Source organism: Coregonus clupeaformis, chromosome 7 (assembly GCF_020615455.1).
Source record: "Coregonus clupeaformis isolate EN_2021a chromosome 7, ASM2061545v1, whole genome shotgun sequence".
NCBI classification, from domain to species: Eukaryota; Metazoa; Chordata; class Actinopteri; order Salmoniformes; family Salmonidae; genus Coregonus; species Coregonus clupeaformis.
In genome coordinates, this window is record NC_059198.1 from 3375440 (window position 1) to 3393852 (window position 18413).

At 41.1% G+C, this 18413-nt stretch overlaps 1 protein-coding gene across 1 annotated transcript; it reads left to right on the forward strand.

Annotated features, from left to right (window-relative positions):
• Positions 1-7184: 7184 nt before the first annotated feature.
• Positions 7185-17945, forward strand: LOC123491184 (serine/threonine-protein kinase/endoribonuclease IRE1-like). The gene is made up of 6 exons (XM_045221061.1): positions 7185-7335; positions 8360-8507; positions 11414-11541; positions 11996-12131; positions 12414-12484; positions 17375-17945. Exons 1-6 carry the CDS (start codon positions 7198-7200, stop codon positions 17579-17581), a joined length of 828 nt encoding a protein of 275 aa, XP_045076996.1. The 5' UTR covers positions 7185-7197; the 3' UTR covers positions 17582-17945.
• The last annotated feature ends 468 nt before the right edge of the window (positions 17946-18413 follow it).

The following is an 18413-nucleotide window of genomic DNA, read 5'->3' on the forward strand; positions in this document are numbered from 1 at the left end:
ATGACGTTATCCATCTTTAATGACTTGCAACACAAAGCCTCCTGGTGCAAAATACAGTGAAAAGTCAAAAAATCACGTCCTCCATTTGCAGATTGCACTTTCTCTCTGAACTTTGTCACAACGCCTGCTTTTTTCCCAATCATTGAGGGCGCACCATCTGTAGCCAGGCTGACAGCGCGGGACCAGTCCACTCCGACCCTGTCCAGCGCGCCGACGAGTCGGTAAAAATATCAGCTGCTGTCGTTGTATCTGTCATCGGCACCAACTCCACGAACTTCGTCGGTGACGGTCAATGTGTCATCAACTCCGTGGATGAAAAAAATGGCCAGTTGTGCAACATCTGTAATGTCCGTGCTTTCATCAATTGCAACCGAAAACGCAATAAATGACTTTACTTTTTGCTTCAACTGGCTGTCCAAATCCACTGAAAGATCGGAAATCCTGTCTGCAACTGTGTTTCTTGTCAGGCTGATATTTGCAAAAGCCTGCCGCTTTTCAGGGCACACAATCTCCGCTGCCTTCATCATGCATGTTTTTACAAATTCACCCTCACTAAATGGTTTTGAAGCCACTGCGATTTCATTAGCAATGAGGTAGCTAGCTTTCACTGCAGCGTCACTGATGTCTCGGCTGTGAGTAAACACAGACTGCTGTTTCTTCAGACCCGCCAACAGTTCATTCACCTTCTCTCATCTCCGCTGTCCTTGAAAGTTGTCATATTTGTCGGCATGAAGACTCACATAGTGGCGACGAAGGTTATATTCTTTCAGCACTGCAACATGCTCTGAACACACCAAACATACAGCTTTCCCATTCAATTCCGTGATTAAATAGGATGACCATTTTTCTTGGAACACTCTGCACTCTGCGTCCACTTTTCTCTTTTTTGACAGAGACATATTGGGGCAATGAGGGTGCCAAAGCACATAATGTTAAAAGTAGAAGCCGTAATAAATATCGTGGGCAAAACAAAGTAGCTCATTGGCTGCACGTGCTTGACCTACTTGCTCTGCCCCGGTATAAACAGTTTGCTTGCTTAACACAATTGCTATTGCGCCATCCAGTGGACGCAATTGGAACAGCAGTTTATTTTATAGAAAAATTGCAATTTTTTTCTTCTTTTTTTTTTCTTTTTTAAATCATCTCGCGGGCCGGATTAAACCCGTTTTGCGGGCCTGATCCGGCCCGCGGGCCGTACGTTGACACCCCTGCTCTAGAATGTTGAATGTCTCCACAATGCGACGGCAGCTTCAGTCTCCACTAGGTCTTTCTTAACGAAATAATAAACACTCTCTTATAGAAATAAAATCAGGATTTCTCTTAAAAAAAACTCTGTAGGTATGGTTTTGTTCTCTCTTTATCGTTTCCTTTGGTCGTTTTTTCCTTCACCAACCCCACTAACTTCTCTCCCTTCTTTCAGCCTTTCCCTCTCTTTTCTTTCCCAGCAACCAGTCCACTCTCCCATTGGCCACAACTTAACAAGTTACCTCATTGGTCAAAACTTTAACGAGATACGTGGGAAACTTAAACTTAAAAGTAAACCAACCTATTCACTTGTACATTTTTTTAAAACATTGCTTCAAAATAAATGCATTAATGACATTACAAATCAGGAGCTATTCGATCACCTTTTAAATCTAATACCAATGAATTATAACAAATAAACTCTATACTTGGTTTTAGCAAGGTATTACATATATTTTTAACAAGTAATACAAAACATTTCTAAAAAAGATAGGGGTAAAAATGATTGGCACCCCTGTTTTCAATACTCTAGCACCCTCCCCTTGCGAAGATAATTACACTGAGCCTTTAACTAAAATGTTTTATGAGATTGGAGAACACGTTGTGAAAGATCTTAAACCATTCCTCCATTCAGAATCTTTCCAGATCCTTGATATCCTTTGCCTGCTCTTATGGACTACCCTCTTCAATTCAAACTACAGGAGACTGAGATGGCCATTGCACAGTGTTGATTTTGTGGTCAATTGATTTTGATTAGTGCTTGGGGTTATTATCATACTGGAAGTGTCAGCCTCCTGGCAGAGGCAACCAGGTTTTTGGCTAATATGTCCTGGTACTTGGTAAAGTTCATGATGCCGTTGACCTTAAGGGCCCCAGGACCAGTGGAAGCAAATTAGCCCCATAACATCAAAGATCCACCACCATATTTTACCACCAAACCACCCACTGGTGTGGTTGAGCTCTATTTTCATGTTATCTAACCATATAATTAGTTCCCATCCATGTGAAAATAGAGCTCTTTGGCCACACACACCAGTGGTGGGTATGGCGTTGAAAAATAGAAGCATATGCAGAAAAGTACCTTATACCTACGGTAAAATATGGTGGGGATCTTAGATGTTCTGGGGCTATTTTGCTTCCACTGGTCCTGGGGCCCTGGTTAAGGTCAATGGCATAATGAACTTTACCAAGGACCAGGCCATTTTGGCCAAAAACTTGGTTGCCTCTGCCAGGCTGACACCTGGCCGCAAGTGGATCTTCCAGCAAGACAATTAAACCAAGCAATAATCCAACTCCACAAAGAAATGGTTAATTGACTACAAAATCCACATTTTGAAATAGCCATCTCAGTCTCCGGACTTGAACCCCATTGAAAACCTGTGGTTTGAATTGAAGAGGGCCGTCCGTAAGAGAAAAAGAAGGATATCAAGGATCTGGAAAGAAGATTCTGTATGGAGGAATGGTCTAAGATAGATCCCTCCCAATGTGTTCTCCAATTTCATAAAACATTAAAGAAAAAGGCTACGTGTCGTTTGAACTCTATTTCTTTTACATTTATTACATGTTAATCCAAATATATTTATCTGAGCAATTGTATTAGTATATACAGTACCAGTCAAAAGTTTGGACACACCTACTCATTCAAGGGTTTTTCTTTATTTTAAAATGTTTTTACATTGTAGAATAATAGTGAAGACATCAAAACTATGAAATAATACATATGGAATCATGTAGTAACCAAAAAAGTGTTAAACAAATCAAAATATATTTTATATTTGAGATTCTTCAAATAGCCACCCTTTGCCTTGATGACAGCTTTGCACACTCTTGGCATTCTCTCAAGCAGCTTCACCTGGAATGCTTTTCCAACAGTCTTGAAGGAGTTCCCACATATGCTGAGCACTTGTTGGCTGCTTTTCCTTAACTCTGCCATCCGACTCATCCAAAACCATCTCAATTGTGTTGAGGTCGGGGGATTGTGGAGGCCAGGTCATCTGATACAGCACTCCATCACTCTCCTTCTTGGTAAAATAGCCCTTACACAGCCTGGAGGTGGTTTGGGTCATTGTCCTGTTAAAAAACAAATGATAGTCCCACTAAGCCCAAACCAGATGGGATGGCGTATCGCTGCAGAATGCTATGGTAGCCATGCTGGTTAAGTGTGCCTTGAATTCTAAATAAATCACAGACAATGTCACCAGCAAAGCACCCCCACACCATAACACCTCCTCCTCCATGCTTTACGGTAGGAAATACACATGCGGAGATCATCTGTTCACACACTCTGTGTCTCAAAAAGACATGGCGGTTGGAACCAAAAATCTCAAATTTGGACTCCAGACCAAAGGACAAATGTCCACCGGTCTAATGTCCATTGCTCGTGTTTCTTGGCCCAAGCTGGTCTCTTCTTCTTATTGGTGTCCTTTAGTAGTGGGTTCTTTGCAGCAATTCGACCATGATGGTCTGATTCACACAGTCCCCTCTGAACAGTTGATGTTGAGATGTGTCTGTGACTTGAACTCTGTGAAGCATTTATTTGGGCTGCAATTTCTGAGGCTGGTAACTCTAATGAACTTATCCTCTGCAGCAGAGGTAACTCTGGGTCTTCCATTCCTGTGGTGGTCCTCATGAGATCCAGTTTGATCATAGCGCTTGATGGTTTTTGCGACTGCACTTGAAGAAACTTCCAAAGTTCTTGAAATGTTCTGTATTGACTGACCTTCATGTCTTAAAGTAATGATTGGCTGTCATTTCTCTTTGCTTATTTGAGCTGTTCTTGCCATAATATGGACTTGGTCTTTTACCAAATAGGGCTATCTTCTGTATACCCCCCAACCTTTTCACAACACAACTGATTGGCTCAAACGCATTAAGAAGGAAAGAAAATCCACAAATTAACTTTTAAGAAGGCACACCTGTTAATTGAAATGCATTCCAGGTGACTACCTCATGAAGCTGGTTGAGAGAATGCCAAGAGTGTGCAAAGCTGTCATCAAGGCAAAGGGTGGCTACTTAGAAGAATCTCAAATATAAAATAAATTTCGATTTGTTTAACACTTTTTTGGGTACTACATGATTCCATATGTGTTATTTCATAGTTTTGATGTCTTTACTATTATTCTACAATGTAAAAATTAATACAATATTATGCAAGCTACAGTATTGTATTATTTATTTTGTTGTATTTTTGCTAATATTTATCAGGGGATCCAATAATTATGGACCTCACTGTATGTATGATGTTATCCAATCTTAGGTCCTGCATTACCTCCTGCCTCCAATATATTGTCAGGGACTGGAAGACAATCAGTTGAACGTGGTGAGCTTTCAACCATTTTGACATGCTTGTTATAACCACCCAAGAACCACACCTAAAGATCCAATTGACCAAAGAGTATTCCCCCTTTTTGGTTCCGAATTTACAACTGCATGTATGCAGTTCAATACTCCTTACAGATTATGTTAAATGCAACACAGCAATAGGTGCTATGCTAACACAATGTGTAACTGTAGCTAGGCCTACTTTAGATGTAGGATCTTCATTTGATCACCCTGTTGAAGGAGAACTTTCCTGAAATGCAGGAAATGTAAAACTTGTAGTGTATTTGAGGTTTGAAAAGGCTTCTGAAGTTTGTTATTTTCACTTTAACATGTCAGACTTGATTTTCCCATACAAAAATGTATCAACCCTTACACAAATGTCCGTTAATTATAATCCACATAATAATTCACCTTTCCTGTTGCTTCAGGATTATTTTCCTGTGGTATCAAACTTGCTCAAATTAAGATCCTACATCTGTATAATTCTCATAAGTCTATGATTTAACAGATCAGGTTCTGTGTCTTGACAATAAAGGTTCTGTAGGGTGGTATTTTCTGTCTTAACACAGTGTTGTAATTTTGATATAGCATCAGATGAGGAATCAGTTGGAAAGATCACATACTACACCAATAACGATCTTGGAAAAGGTGCCGATGGAATTGTGTTCAGGTAAACCAGCTTAAACATTATTGTGTAAATGTGTTTGTAACCCTAAACCCCTCTTTGCTCTTTGTAGCAAAAATGTCCTTATGATCGCTTCATTGACTAGATGTTTATCTTTCTCTACCGCTGTCCTCCAGGGGTTTCTTCCTTTGTGATGATGCCAACAAGCGTCCTGCTGCAGTGAAGAGAATTGAACTAGCAAAACAAAGCTATGCTGATCGAGAGGTCGTTTTGCTTCTTACATTGGACTACAATCCCCATGTCGTCCGCTACTTCTGCACTGAGAAGGACAAGCAATTCCTATACATTGCCATCGAGCAGTGTGCCGCCTCTTTAGATAAGGTCTAATTGAATGACTCACTATTTTATTCTCAGATTTATCCAAGGGGATCAAACTTAATTATATAAGTCTCACATCATGATTATCTATGTTAGAATATATACTGAACAAAAATATAAACGCAACATGAACAATTTCGAAGATTTTACTGAGTTACAGTTCATATAAGAAAATCAGTCAATTGCAATACATTAATTAGGCTCTAATCTATGGATTTCACATGACTGGGAATACAGATATGCATCTGTTGGTCACAGATACCTTAAAAATGGTAGGTGCGTGGATCAGAAAACCAGTCAGTGTCTGGTGTGACCACCCTTTGCCTCATTCAGCACAACACATCTCCTTTGCATAGAATTGATCAGGCTGTTGATTGTGGCCTGTGGAATGTTGTCCCACTCCTCTTTAATGGCTGTGCGAAGTTTCTGGATATTGGCGGGAACTGGAACACGCTGTTGTACGCGCCGATCCAGAGCATACTAAACATGCTCAATGGGTGGCATGTCTGGTGAGTATAAAGGTCATGGAAGAACTGTAACATTTTCAGCTTCCAGGAATTGTGTACAGATCCTTGAGACTGGGGGCCATGCATTATCATGCTGAAACTTGAGGTGATGGCGGCGGATGAATGGCGCGACAATGGGCCTCAGGATCTTGTCACAGTATTTCTGTGCATTCAAATTGCCATAGATGAAATGCAATTGTGTTCGTTGTCCGTAGCTTATGCCTACCCATACCATAACTGACTGCCACCATGGGGCACTCTGCTCATAACGTTGACATCAGCAAACCGCTTGCCCACAAGACGCCATACACGTGGTCTTCGGTTGTCAGGCCAGTTGGGCGTACTGCCAAATTCTCTGAAACAACGTTGGAGGTGGTTTATGGCAGAGAAATTAACATTACATTCTCTGGCAACAGCTCTGGTGGACATTCCTGCAGTCAGCATGCCAATTGCACGCTCCCTCAAAACTTGAGACATCTGTGGCATTGTGTTGTGTAACAAAACTGCACATTTTAGATTGGCCTTTTATTGTCCCCAGCACAAGGTGCACTTGTGTAATGATCATGCTGTTTAATCAGCTTCTTGATATGCCACACCTGTCAGGTGGATGGATTATCTTGGCAGAGGAGAAATGCTTACTAACGGATGTAAACAAATTTGTGCACAACATTTTAGAGAAATAAGCTTTTTGTTTATATGGAAAATGTCTGGGATCTTTTATTTCAGCTCATGAAACATGGGCCCAACACTTTACATGTTGCGTTTATATATTTATTTATTTTACTTTCCAAGGTTAGAATGCTTGGGGTTCATCAGCTCACTAATACTTGTGTGTCTCTTCCAGTGTTTTACTAAAGAAAATCCTTTTGACCTTCGCGGACTGAAACCAGTGACGCTGCTGGAACAGACCATGATAGGACTGAAACACCTGCACTCTCACAACATAGGTTATAATGATATGCTGTATACTGTAGATAATCCTAGTGAAGTTACGGTATTCATGACTTTTCCTTACATTATCATTGATCAGATCTTCCCTCAACTCCATCCTGATCTTTTCTCCCCAGTCCACCGTGATGTGAAGCCCCACAACATCCTGTTGAAAAAGACTCTGACTCATTCATGGTCAAGATCTCAGACTTTGGGATGAGTAAGCAGTTGGCGGAGGACAGACAAAGCTACAGCATGAGGTCGGGAGCCCTTGGCACCATCGGCTGGAACGCCCCAGAGGTCCTGGATGAGAGCAGGAAAGGAAACCCTGTGAGTGACCCCTGATCTTTACACTGGACCAGAGAACAGCTCAAGTCATTACAGATTCAGAGATAATTGAGAAAGAAATGCGGTGCAATAGGCTAATTGGGATTTCCTTATTCAAGTAAATAATAATTTATTTAAAGGTTTGGCCCATTGCTCAAAGGTACAGTTCAACCTAAAATTAAAGTTGATCATCTATTGTGGAGATCAAGCTACAGTATATTATACATAAATAAGAAAGATAGGCACCATCTACACAACCATGGTGTGGGATGTGGACTATGCTCGACATTAGACCACTTTTAGGGCTAAAATAATTACCACTTTCCATCCACAGTTTTTATGCCAGTAAAGTCATACCATATTTTTAAAAAATGTGATGGAATCAGGAAGTTTCCGTACAATTTTATGAATGCCGATAGATAATTTGTTTGTTCTGTCTGTAAAATTAATAATGTGAGAAATGGCATATATATTTTTTACTTTCCAAGGTTAGAATGCTTGGGGTTCATCAGCTCACTAATACTTGTATGTCTCTTCCAGTGTTTTACTAAAGAAAATCATTTTGACCTTCGCGGACTGAAACCAGTGACAAGCATTCTAACCTTGGAAAGTAAAAAAATATATATGCCATTTCTCACATTATAAATTTTACAGACAGAACAAACAAATTACGGCTTTATGCGCAAATATTGATATAATAACCATCATAATGAATTAAACTTGGAGTTAAACTTGGAGGCGATGATATGTTGTGTGGTCCACCCACTATGACTTCGGAAACCATGCCGTTTACTAGGCTACAGATGAAATCAGTTATAATGAACTTCACAGGGTGGTGAAAGTGCATGGCGATGAGCTGGATGGTCCTTTCCAATAAACATTGAGGGTCTTATTCTGGTTTTGGGGTCTAAAAAAGTCTTACAAATGTGTGAACTATTCTGTTAGGTTGCCTGTAGATTGGAACTAGTAACGATGGTGGTACTGTACTGAAATAACTATTATTAAAGACACTCCTCTTCCTCCACAGACCAGTGCTGTGGACATCTTCTCTGCCGGCTGTGTGTTTTACTATGTGTTGACAGGAGGCAAACATCCCTTTGGGGAACCCAATCGGAGGGCTGGTAATATCGAGGATGGAAAATATAACCTCGACGGATTACAGAAAGACAAACATGGTAAAACTAGTGTACAACTGAAAGGTTGTTTCTGAAATGATCATTAGAGTACTACTTAATTTAAAGGCAAAGAGTCCTTTTTTGCAGTGGCATCATGTAACTTTTGATGGTTGTGGTTTTTGAAATGTAATTATTGATAAATATATGACTGGAAACATTGTGCTTATGATTAACTAAAACCATTACGCTATTGGTCTCATATGAGTTTAGAGGCTCTATTTGAACAAACCTAACACAATGGTAAATCTTAGCGCTATTGTGCAGCGCTATAGGTTCCGGGTTGTCTAAAATATTTGTACTATTTTCACATGGGGAATTATGGGTGCTGTAGCAAAAGTGATATTTGATGAATACATCAATTGTAGGTTTCCCAGGCTTGACCCTTCACTGGCCAATCAGAACATGCTCCATGGCTAAATATGTGGTATCTTCAAGTTGAGCATTTACAGTTTTTCATGTATTGCGTTGTCATCAACTCCAATTCAAATGTTATTCCGTTATAGCCTAATTTGTTAAATAGTCTACAGAGACAAAATAACAAAATATAGACTTATCCCAGACTTTACTCATTATGTTGAACATGTTTGCAGTCCACATTGTTCCAAGTAATTGCATGGCTTCAATATGAAAATACACTACATTACCAAAAGGATGTGGACACCTGCTCATCGAACATCTCATTCCAAAACCATGGGCATTAATATGGAGTTGGTCCCCCCTTTGCTGCTATAACAGCCTCCACCTGTCGGGGAAGTCTTTCCACTAGATGTTGAAACTTTGCTGCGGGGACTTGCTTCCATTCAGCCACAAGAGCATTAGTGAGGTCGGGCACTGATGTTGGGTGATTAGGGCTGGCTCGCAGTCGGCGTTCCTATTCATCCCAAAGGTGTTCGATGGGGTTGAGGTCAGGGCTCTGTGCAGGCCAGTCAAGTTCTTTCACACTGATCTCGACAAACCATTTCTGTAAGGACCTTGCTTTGTGCACGGGGGCATTGTCATGCTGAAATAGGAAAGGGCCTTCCCCAAACTTGTGCCACAAAGCGTTCTCCTGTCATCTGCCAAACCCAGATTCGTCTGTTGGACTGCCAGATGGTGAAGCGTGATTCAACACTCCAGAGAATGCGTTTCCACTGCTCCAGAGTCCAATGGCGGCAAGCTTTACACCATTCCAGCCGACGCTTGGCATTGCACATGGTGATCTTAGGCTTGTGTGCGGCTGCACGGCCATGGAAACCCATTTCATAAAGCTCCTGATGAACAGTTCTTGTGCTGACATTGCTTCCAGAGGCAGTTTGGAACTCGGCAATGAGTGTAGCAACCGAGGCCAGACGATTTTTACGCGCAACACACTTCAGCACTCAGCAGTCCCGTTCTGTGAGCTTGTGTGGTCTACCACTTCACGGCTGGGCCGTTGTTGCTCCTAGACATTTCCTCTTCACAATAACAGCACTTACAGTTGACCAGGGCAGCTCTAGCAGGTCAGGAATTTGACAAACTGACTTCTTGGAAAGGTGGCATCCTATGACGGTGCCGCGTTGAAAGTCACAGAGTAAGGCCATTCTATTGCCAATGTTTGTCTATGGAGATTGCATGGCGGTGTGCTCGATTTTATACACCTGTCAGCAATGGGTGTGGCTGAAATAGCAGAATCCACTAATTTTAAGGGGTGTTCACATACTTTTGTATATATAGTGTACATTGTTAAACATAGCAATGTACTGATATAGGGCTAGGCCTACTGTAAATAAAATTATGTCTGAGCCATGGACATGCCAAACATTGTCAATAAGCAATATTACATTCACTATTGATAAGGCCTAAAAAGACAGTGAATAACTTGAAGAAAATGTGAATCAAAACTTAACAAGGACTTGTTTTAAATAGGTAATGTCTACAGTTACAGGCACCATAATTGCTCCCTCTGGGCATCTAATATTAAGGCAACGTAGATTATGGAGGGTTTTACGCACATCCAAACCTTTCACAGGAGCTGGACATGCAGGGTTCCAATGTAATCAGAAAGGGGGATTGTCCACTCACCGTTATACTGCTCCACAATTTAATGTTTTATAAACATAATGGAATATTTTTACAGATTATATTCGCACTTCTCCAGAAATAGTAGACGGCTCCAAATTGCATTGCATGCGAGCCATGAACGATCTCACCATAAAGCCATGGACGGCAATCATGCAAACGTATTTAGGTTTTTAATTAAATTAAACAAAAAACTTACATGTTTTTATTTTATTTGTATTGCTGTTGTTTTTTAAACAAAACAATATTTATAAATAAGATGAGGTCGGAACCATGATATCATAAACCGCATCTCTCGTTTCATGAGCATAATGTGGCGTTCACGTACTATTGGGGTTATCAGAAGTTCTGACTGTTATCAACCGCGTTACTGCTAATCTGCTTCTGCTAGGTCTTAAATCTCCCATTAGCGCCTCATGAAATTGGCACTTTTGCGCTTGTTTTTAAAGACACACCTCAAATATTGCCACCCCTTCCACCTCAGTGCAAAGCGAGCGGATGTTAGAGCGGTAAATTGCCGAACCGGTGTAAAATGACAGAGTGTACACCGCACAAGCGGTGTAAAATGACAGAGCGACAGTTTTTACATGCACAAATTGCCAGAATTTGATCCTACTGAATAGTGATCTCAAATGTTGTCTTTGAGAGAGGCCTGATAAAATGTTTGATTAAGCTCTGTCATTTAAAAATATTCTCATCATATTTGTCAACTGAAATGATGTTGCAAGCAACACTACTGGGTCTTTCTTCATTGAAATCATCACATTGGTTCAGAGGAAATCATTTTATCACCATGTTTTTGAATGAAAAAAGTATCTTGGTTTTCAACCCCCTCATGGTGACTGTGTGTTTGGTCTTGTCTATCCCAGAGGACATCATGGCCGAACACCTGATAAAATATATGGTGACTAAGGAGCCCCAGAGGAGGCCTTCTGCTGAGAGCGTGCTCAAACACCCCTTCTTCTGGAGCCCGGAGAAACAACTGCAGTTTTTCCAGGTCTGAATCAAGTTTCATTGTTCACATTTAGATATAATATAAAATCAAGCAATTTTATTCCCTGAAGAAAGCTCACCAGAATAACTACAATGGGGATACAGTAAATATAACTACAAGTGGCAATACTATAGCCCTCATTTTAGCTGTCTTTCTTTCTGGATTCTCCATTGAAGCTGTTTGTCCTTGTCATTAATGAGAACATTGTGGATACCAAGTTTGTCAGACAATGGATCATCTTAAACCATTGGTTAAAATAGCCCACAGCTCATCAGAGGATGTTCATTAAGTCCGTTTTTTCCTGGTAAGCTGAAATTGTTTCTTCATATTAAACTGGAATACAGTGGAGCAGAAACAGTCTGGTACTCAGGCTAGTAATCGAGGACTCTATTGGCTACAAAGCTAGAAGGTAATAAAGGAGATATTTGAGGAATTAAAGCCATGTTTTCCCCTGTAGGGTGTGAGTGACTGGCTTGATGGACAGTCACAGCTGAAGCAGTTGAACAAGGCAATCATCGATCAGCTGGAGTCAGAGGCAGAAACAGTGGTCAAGGGGAACTGGATGAAACATATCACTGAGGATTTGCGAAAAAGTTAGTGTCTGAGGATCAGTGTTTGAACACCAACAGACTGTGAGGCCTTAATATAATTTACGTATTGTATATCACAGCCACTTTAGCCTGGTCCAAATCAAGAGCGTCATGACTGGCATGACAATGATTGAAAGAGGTGTTGGCTAAAACAGATCTGGACCAGGCTACAGCAACATCTCCTTTCTTGGCCTCTTTTGATTACATAATTCTGGATCAATTCTTGCTATACTGTATATGTAATTATCATTGTTTGCTTACTGGCTGTCGCTCCTCCCTCTGCAGATCTAGAAAAACGCAAAGGAGCATGTAAAGGGGGCTCCGTTGAACGTCTTCTACGGGCCATAAGAAACAAGGTAAGTGTGTTCTGTCCATTGGCAATGAATTACATAATATCTATTGATATGTACTGTATTATTCTAGTATTTGTATATTATCAAAATGAAATAAAATGTTACTGGTCTCGTACACATTTTGCAGATGTTATCGCAGGTGCATCGGAATGCTTAGGGAATGATCGACATTTACATAATGGGTACCTGAAGGAAAATGGAGGAGGGTCATGCTTTTTCCAATTTCAAACCCTCAAGGGAGGGTTTAGTATTTTTAACTCTAGTCTAGTTTTAACTCTAGGGGAGGGTCATGTAATTTGTAATTGATGAAATTTTAGAATTAGTTGCTTATTAGGCTATATATCGCTGTGTCCGATGCGCCCCTCATCTCTGATTCTCCACTGGACGCGCAATATCAAGTGTGCCTATAGGCTATTTAGTGTGGTCTCAATCAAATGATCCACAGGCTATAGGCTACAAAGTGCATGCTCTGAGAAGCACAGAGCAAAGTTATATTTCTATGATAGCTGCTGGGATGGTGTAAATAAAACTAGGCTGCATTACACACTGCTATGGATATTCCAACCCTGAGCCCCGGCCTGCTCTTCTCTTATTGATCAAAAACGTGTTTATGTGCTGCCTAACCAATGGCTGTGCTGTGTAGGCCTACAGTGGCAGTTCAGGGGGAGTCAAAGGCTTCTTCCGAATTAGTTTCTGTTGATTAGGCCTAGTCCCAAAAATATTGTATGTGGACAAGCCTATAGCCTATGTTCTGTTCAGTTTGAGAAGGAGAGAGCGAATATGAGAAGGAGGACTGAAGGTCAACTTTGATAGCTTGCTAATACTATAATTGATTTTATTCAAAACAATATGTTTCTTGCCCATGATGTTGGCCAATTTATCAGACTTATTGACATCATAATAAGCCAGATTCGAGTAACTTACATTGTGGTGCTGAAACTTGAAGCAGGGGCACAATCAATTGGAAATGGACAGCTCATGGTGCTGAAAATAGGCAAATCTGAGTAGGCATTCATTTAAACTGTCTTCATTTTAATTCGACTTTACTAACAACAAGAGGGCTTTATGTTGGAGCCTATTTGTCTTCCTATTTAAGAAATAAGAGGTAGGTCTATCTGTTTGACAGACAAAATTAGGCTATAGGCTGCTATATCCATAGATTTGTCGGTCAATTCCTCCATCCACTATGCACTCTTTAAATAGACTGCTTCTGTGTCAGTGAAGAGCTGTTAAGTTAAAACCAAGACTCAAATTGAGGGGTATGAGATGGTATGCCATAGGCCTACTTTTATTAAAGAAAATGGCAAAAAGCACAGGCCTACCCCTTGTTAGTTTAAGATTTGGAAGAAAATACAACTGATCTGATTTATAAAGTGATCTATAACAGCGCTTTGGTCCACAATTTTTTAAATGCTAGAAACAAGCTGTAAAATACCAGAGAAAGACGTGACTCCGATGCATATGGGGATATCACTTTGACATTCAGAGGCTGAGCTACAACCTTCTATAGCCGAGGAGACAAAACATGTACTTTGCTTGGGAAGTAATCTAATTCTGTCACTATCAATTGATTAAGCTATTCACTTTCTGTACAATATAATATTTTAAAACCCAGACAGCTTTTAGGGAAGCACTTGTGACCTTCTCTTGTTGGGTTAAGCCAAGGAAGAAGAGTAGCCAGCAGTTAAAGCTTACATTTTTCTTCGTCTGTAGGCCTGGGGTGGAATGGTAGGTCTAACTTTTGAAAGTACCATGCTCAGATTCCTACTGATGTCTCAGATTTAATTATTTACAAACAGAGACAGTTTCATTGCAAACAAGACAAACTCAATATTAGGAAGGTGTTCTTAATGTTTTGTGCACTGTGTATATAATGGTGTGTATAGACAGTATATGGATAGAAAAGGTGTGTACAGCAGTAGTTAAATAGGATGAGCCTTGACTAGAATACAGTATATACAGTGCATTCAAAAAGTATTCAGACCCCTTGACTTTTTCCAAATTTTGTTACGTTACAGCCTTATTCTAAAATTGATAAAATGTTTTTTCCCCCTCATCAATCTACACACAATACCCCATAACAACAAAGCAAAAACTTTTAAAGAATTCTTTGCAAATGTATTAAAAATCTAAACTGAAATATTACATTTACATAAGTAATCAGACACTTTATGTACAGTACTTTGATGAAGCACCTTTGGCAGCGATTACATCATCGAGTTTTCTTGGGAATGACGCTACAAGATTGGCACAACTGTATTTGGGGAGTTTCTCCCATTCTTCTGGGCTCTGGCTGGGCCACTCAAGGACATTCAGAGAATTGTCCCGAAGCCACTCCTGCATTGTCTTGGCTGTGTGCTTAGGGTCGTTGTCCTGTTGGAAGGTGAACCTTCACCCCAGTCTGAGGTTCTGAGCGCTCTGGAGCAGGTTTCATCAAGGATCTCTCTGTACTTTGCTTCGTTCATCTTTGCCTCGATCCTGACTAGTCTCCCAGTCCCTGCCGCTGAAAAACATCCCCACAGCATGATGCTGCCACCACCATGCTTCACCATAGGGAGGTGCTAGGTTTCCTCCAGACTTGACACTTGGCATTCAGACCAAAGAATTCAATCTTGGTTTCATCAGACCAGAGAATCTTGTTTCTCATGGTCTGAGAGTCGTAGGTGCCTTTCGGCAAACTCCAAGCGGGCTGTCATGTGCCTTTTACTGAGGAGTGGCTTCCGTCTGGCCACTCTACTATAAAGGCCTGATTTGTGGAGTGCTGCAGAGATGGTTGTCCTTCTGGAAGTTTCTCCTATCTCCACAGAGGAACTCTAAAGCTCTGTCAGATTGGCCATCGGGTTCTTGGTCACCTCCATGACCAAGGCCATTCTACCCCAATTGCCCAGTTTGGCCAGGCGGCCAGCTCTAGTAAGAGCCTTGGTGGTACCAAACTTCTTCCATTTAAGAATGATGGAGGCCACTGTGTTCTTGGGGACCTTCAATGCTGCAGAATTTTTCTTATACCCTTCCCCCAGATCTGTGCCTTGACACAATCCTGTCTCGGAGCTCTACGGACAATTCCTTCGAACTCATGGCTTGGTTTTTGCTCTGACATGCACTGTCAACTCTGGGACCTTATATAGACAGGTGTGTGCCTTTCCAAATCATGTCCAATCAATTGAATCAATTGAAAGGGTCTAAATACTTATGTAAATGTGATATTTAAGTTTTTTATTTTTGATAAACGTTCTAAACTTTCTAAAAAACTGTTTTTGCTTTGTCATTATGGGGTATTGTGTGTAGATTGATGAGCGGGGGAAAAAACAATTTAATCCATTTTAGAATAAGGCTGTAACGTAACAGAATGTGGAAAAAGTCTGAATGCACTGTACATATGAAGTTGGTAAAACAGTATGCAAACATTAAAGTGACCAGTGTTCATTGACTATGTACATAGGGCAGCTGTGATGGGTGATTTGAAGGATTCAGGCGCAGGAGGGTAAATCACAGAATACAGAGTTTATTCCGGAATACTGAGTTACGCAGATATAGCTCAAATAGTCAAATGCGCAAAACAGGCGCACTGGAACAAAACAGGCACACAGGGAAAGTATACCCTGGCAATACAAAATACACGTAGCTCAGCCGCGCTACTCTCTCCTCACATTAAACAATCACCCACAAGGACAAGGGGGCAGAGGGAACACTTATACAAGTACTAATGAGGGGATATAAACCAGGTGTGTGTAATAGACAAGACAAAACAAATGGAATGATGAGATGAGGAGCGGCAGTGGCTAGAAGGCCGGTGACGACGAATGCCGAAGCCTGCCCGAACAAGGAGAGGAGGAGAGGAGGTAGCTTCGGAGGAAGTCGTGACAGCAGCAGTCTCTAAGGTGCTGCTACTCGAATTAAACACTATATTGGTATAAGTAGTTCATTGTGTAACATTAATAATTATTTCATTATTGAAAAAATAAAGATTGTTATCAGAATTAATCAAATACATAAGGTATGGACATATTTCTTTGTGTGACTACAACCTCCTTTAATATACTGAATAAAAATATAAACGCAACATGAAATAATTTCAAAGATTTTACTGAGTTACAGGTCATATAAGCAAATCAGTCAATTTAAATAAACTAATTTGGCCCTAATCTATGGATTTGACATGACTGGGCAGGAGCGCAGCCATGGGTGGGCCTGGGAAGGCATAGGCCCACCCACTGAGGAGCCAGGCCCAGCCAATCAGAATTTGTTTTTCCCCACAAGAGGACTTTAATACAGACAGAAATACTCCTCAGTTTCATTAGCTGTCTGGGTGGCTGGTCTCAGATGATCCCGCAGGTGAAAAAGCAGGGTGTGGAGGTCCTGGACTGGCGTGGTTACACGTAGTCTGTGGTTGTGAGGTCAGTTGACGTATTACCAAATTCTCTAAAAATGACATTGGAGGCGGCTTATGGTTGAGAAATGAACATTGAATTCTATGGCAACAGCTCTGGGGGACATTCCTCCAGTCAGCATGCCAATTGCACGCTCCCTCAAAACTTGAGACATCTGTGGTTTGTGTTGTGTGACAAACTGCACATTTTAGAGTGGCCTTTTATTGTCCCCATCACAAGGTGCACCTGCGTAATGGTCATGCTGTTTAATTCTTGATATACCACACCTGTTAGGTGGAAGGATTATCTTGGCAAAGGAGAAATGCTCACTAACAGGGAAACAAATTTGTGCACAAAAGTTGAGAGACATTTTTGTGCATATGGAACATTTCAGGGATCTTTTATTCCAGCTCATGAAACATGAGACCAACACTTTACATGTTGCATTTATATTTTTGTTCAGTATTGATAACCTCATTAAATGTGTGCAAGTGACATTCTATAAACTGTATGCTGTTTCCCATAGAGTAACCATTACAATGAAATTCCTGATCTCCATAAGACGTTCGGCTCATTCCCAGAAGGCTTTGTGTCCTACTTCACCTCCCGCTTCCCCCACCTGCTGCTGCACACCTACCGGGCCATGCTCACCTGTGCTGAGGAGGAGGCCTTCAAGAAATACTACCCCAAGTTGAAAGAGGCGTGGATGGTCCATGACACACAGACAGCCTAAGACCAAAAGGTCCTTTACACCAATCTTTGAAGTGATGACAACCAAGCCACCAGCCAAATATTGTGTATTTTTCTAGGCTTTGCTTTTATTGTTGTTTTCGTAACATGAACCTGCAGTGCACTGAATCCAGAGACATTCCTTCAATGACAATTCCATAACTAGATAGAGGCTGTCAGTTCACTGTACTGTCAGTGTACAAAAGTGACCTTCGTTTTTTTTTGTGTGTATCTGTTTTTCTATTACATTGCTTATGAAATATTATCATTTATTCCTGATCCTCTGTGGACCCTGACACTGTACTTTGTTTTGTTTATGTATGTTGTGATGTCACGAGAGGCTGTGTCCTGGGGGGACGTTACATCCCCCTGAGGTGGCTGCAAACCCAGACAGCTATGGCTCCATCTGCTGGTATGGTCGGGAACTCCACCCCTCTATGGCCAATCTTCCCACGCAGCTGAAACAAATGAGGAGCTGATGAGCTGAAGGTTTGGGAAGGGAAGAGACACGGTCTCCAAGCTGGGCTCTCTGGAGGACAAGAGTGCTGCACGTCCACTTCCATGAGGAATATAAGGATTTGGAGATACTTACCTTTGGGAAATACTCACCTTTGGATATATGCACCTGTGGAAATACGTGTGGGACATTTGGAAGGACGTTTTGCTGGGTTGGCCACTAGCTGCAACGTGGAAGACAGTAAGACTGGGGAAAAGTTATTTGAGCGAGGGAGAGTTATGATTTTGGATGTGGAAGAGACATCCCTGAACTGTTAACCCTTAAGAGCCACAAGAGAACAGAATTTGGTTATATTTTCGTTAATTTCCCAAGACCTTTA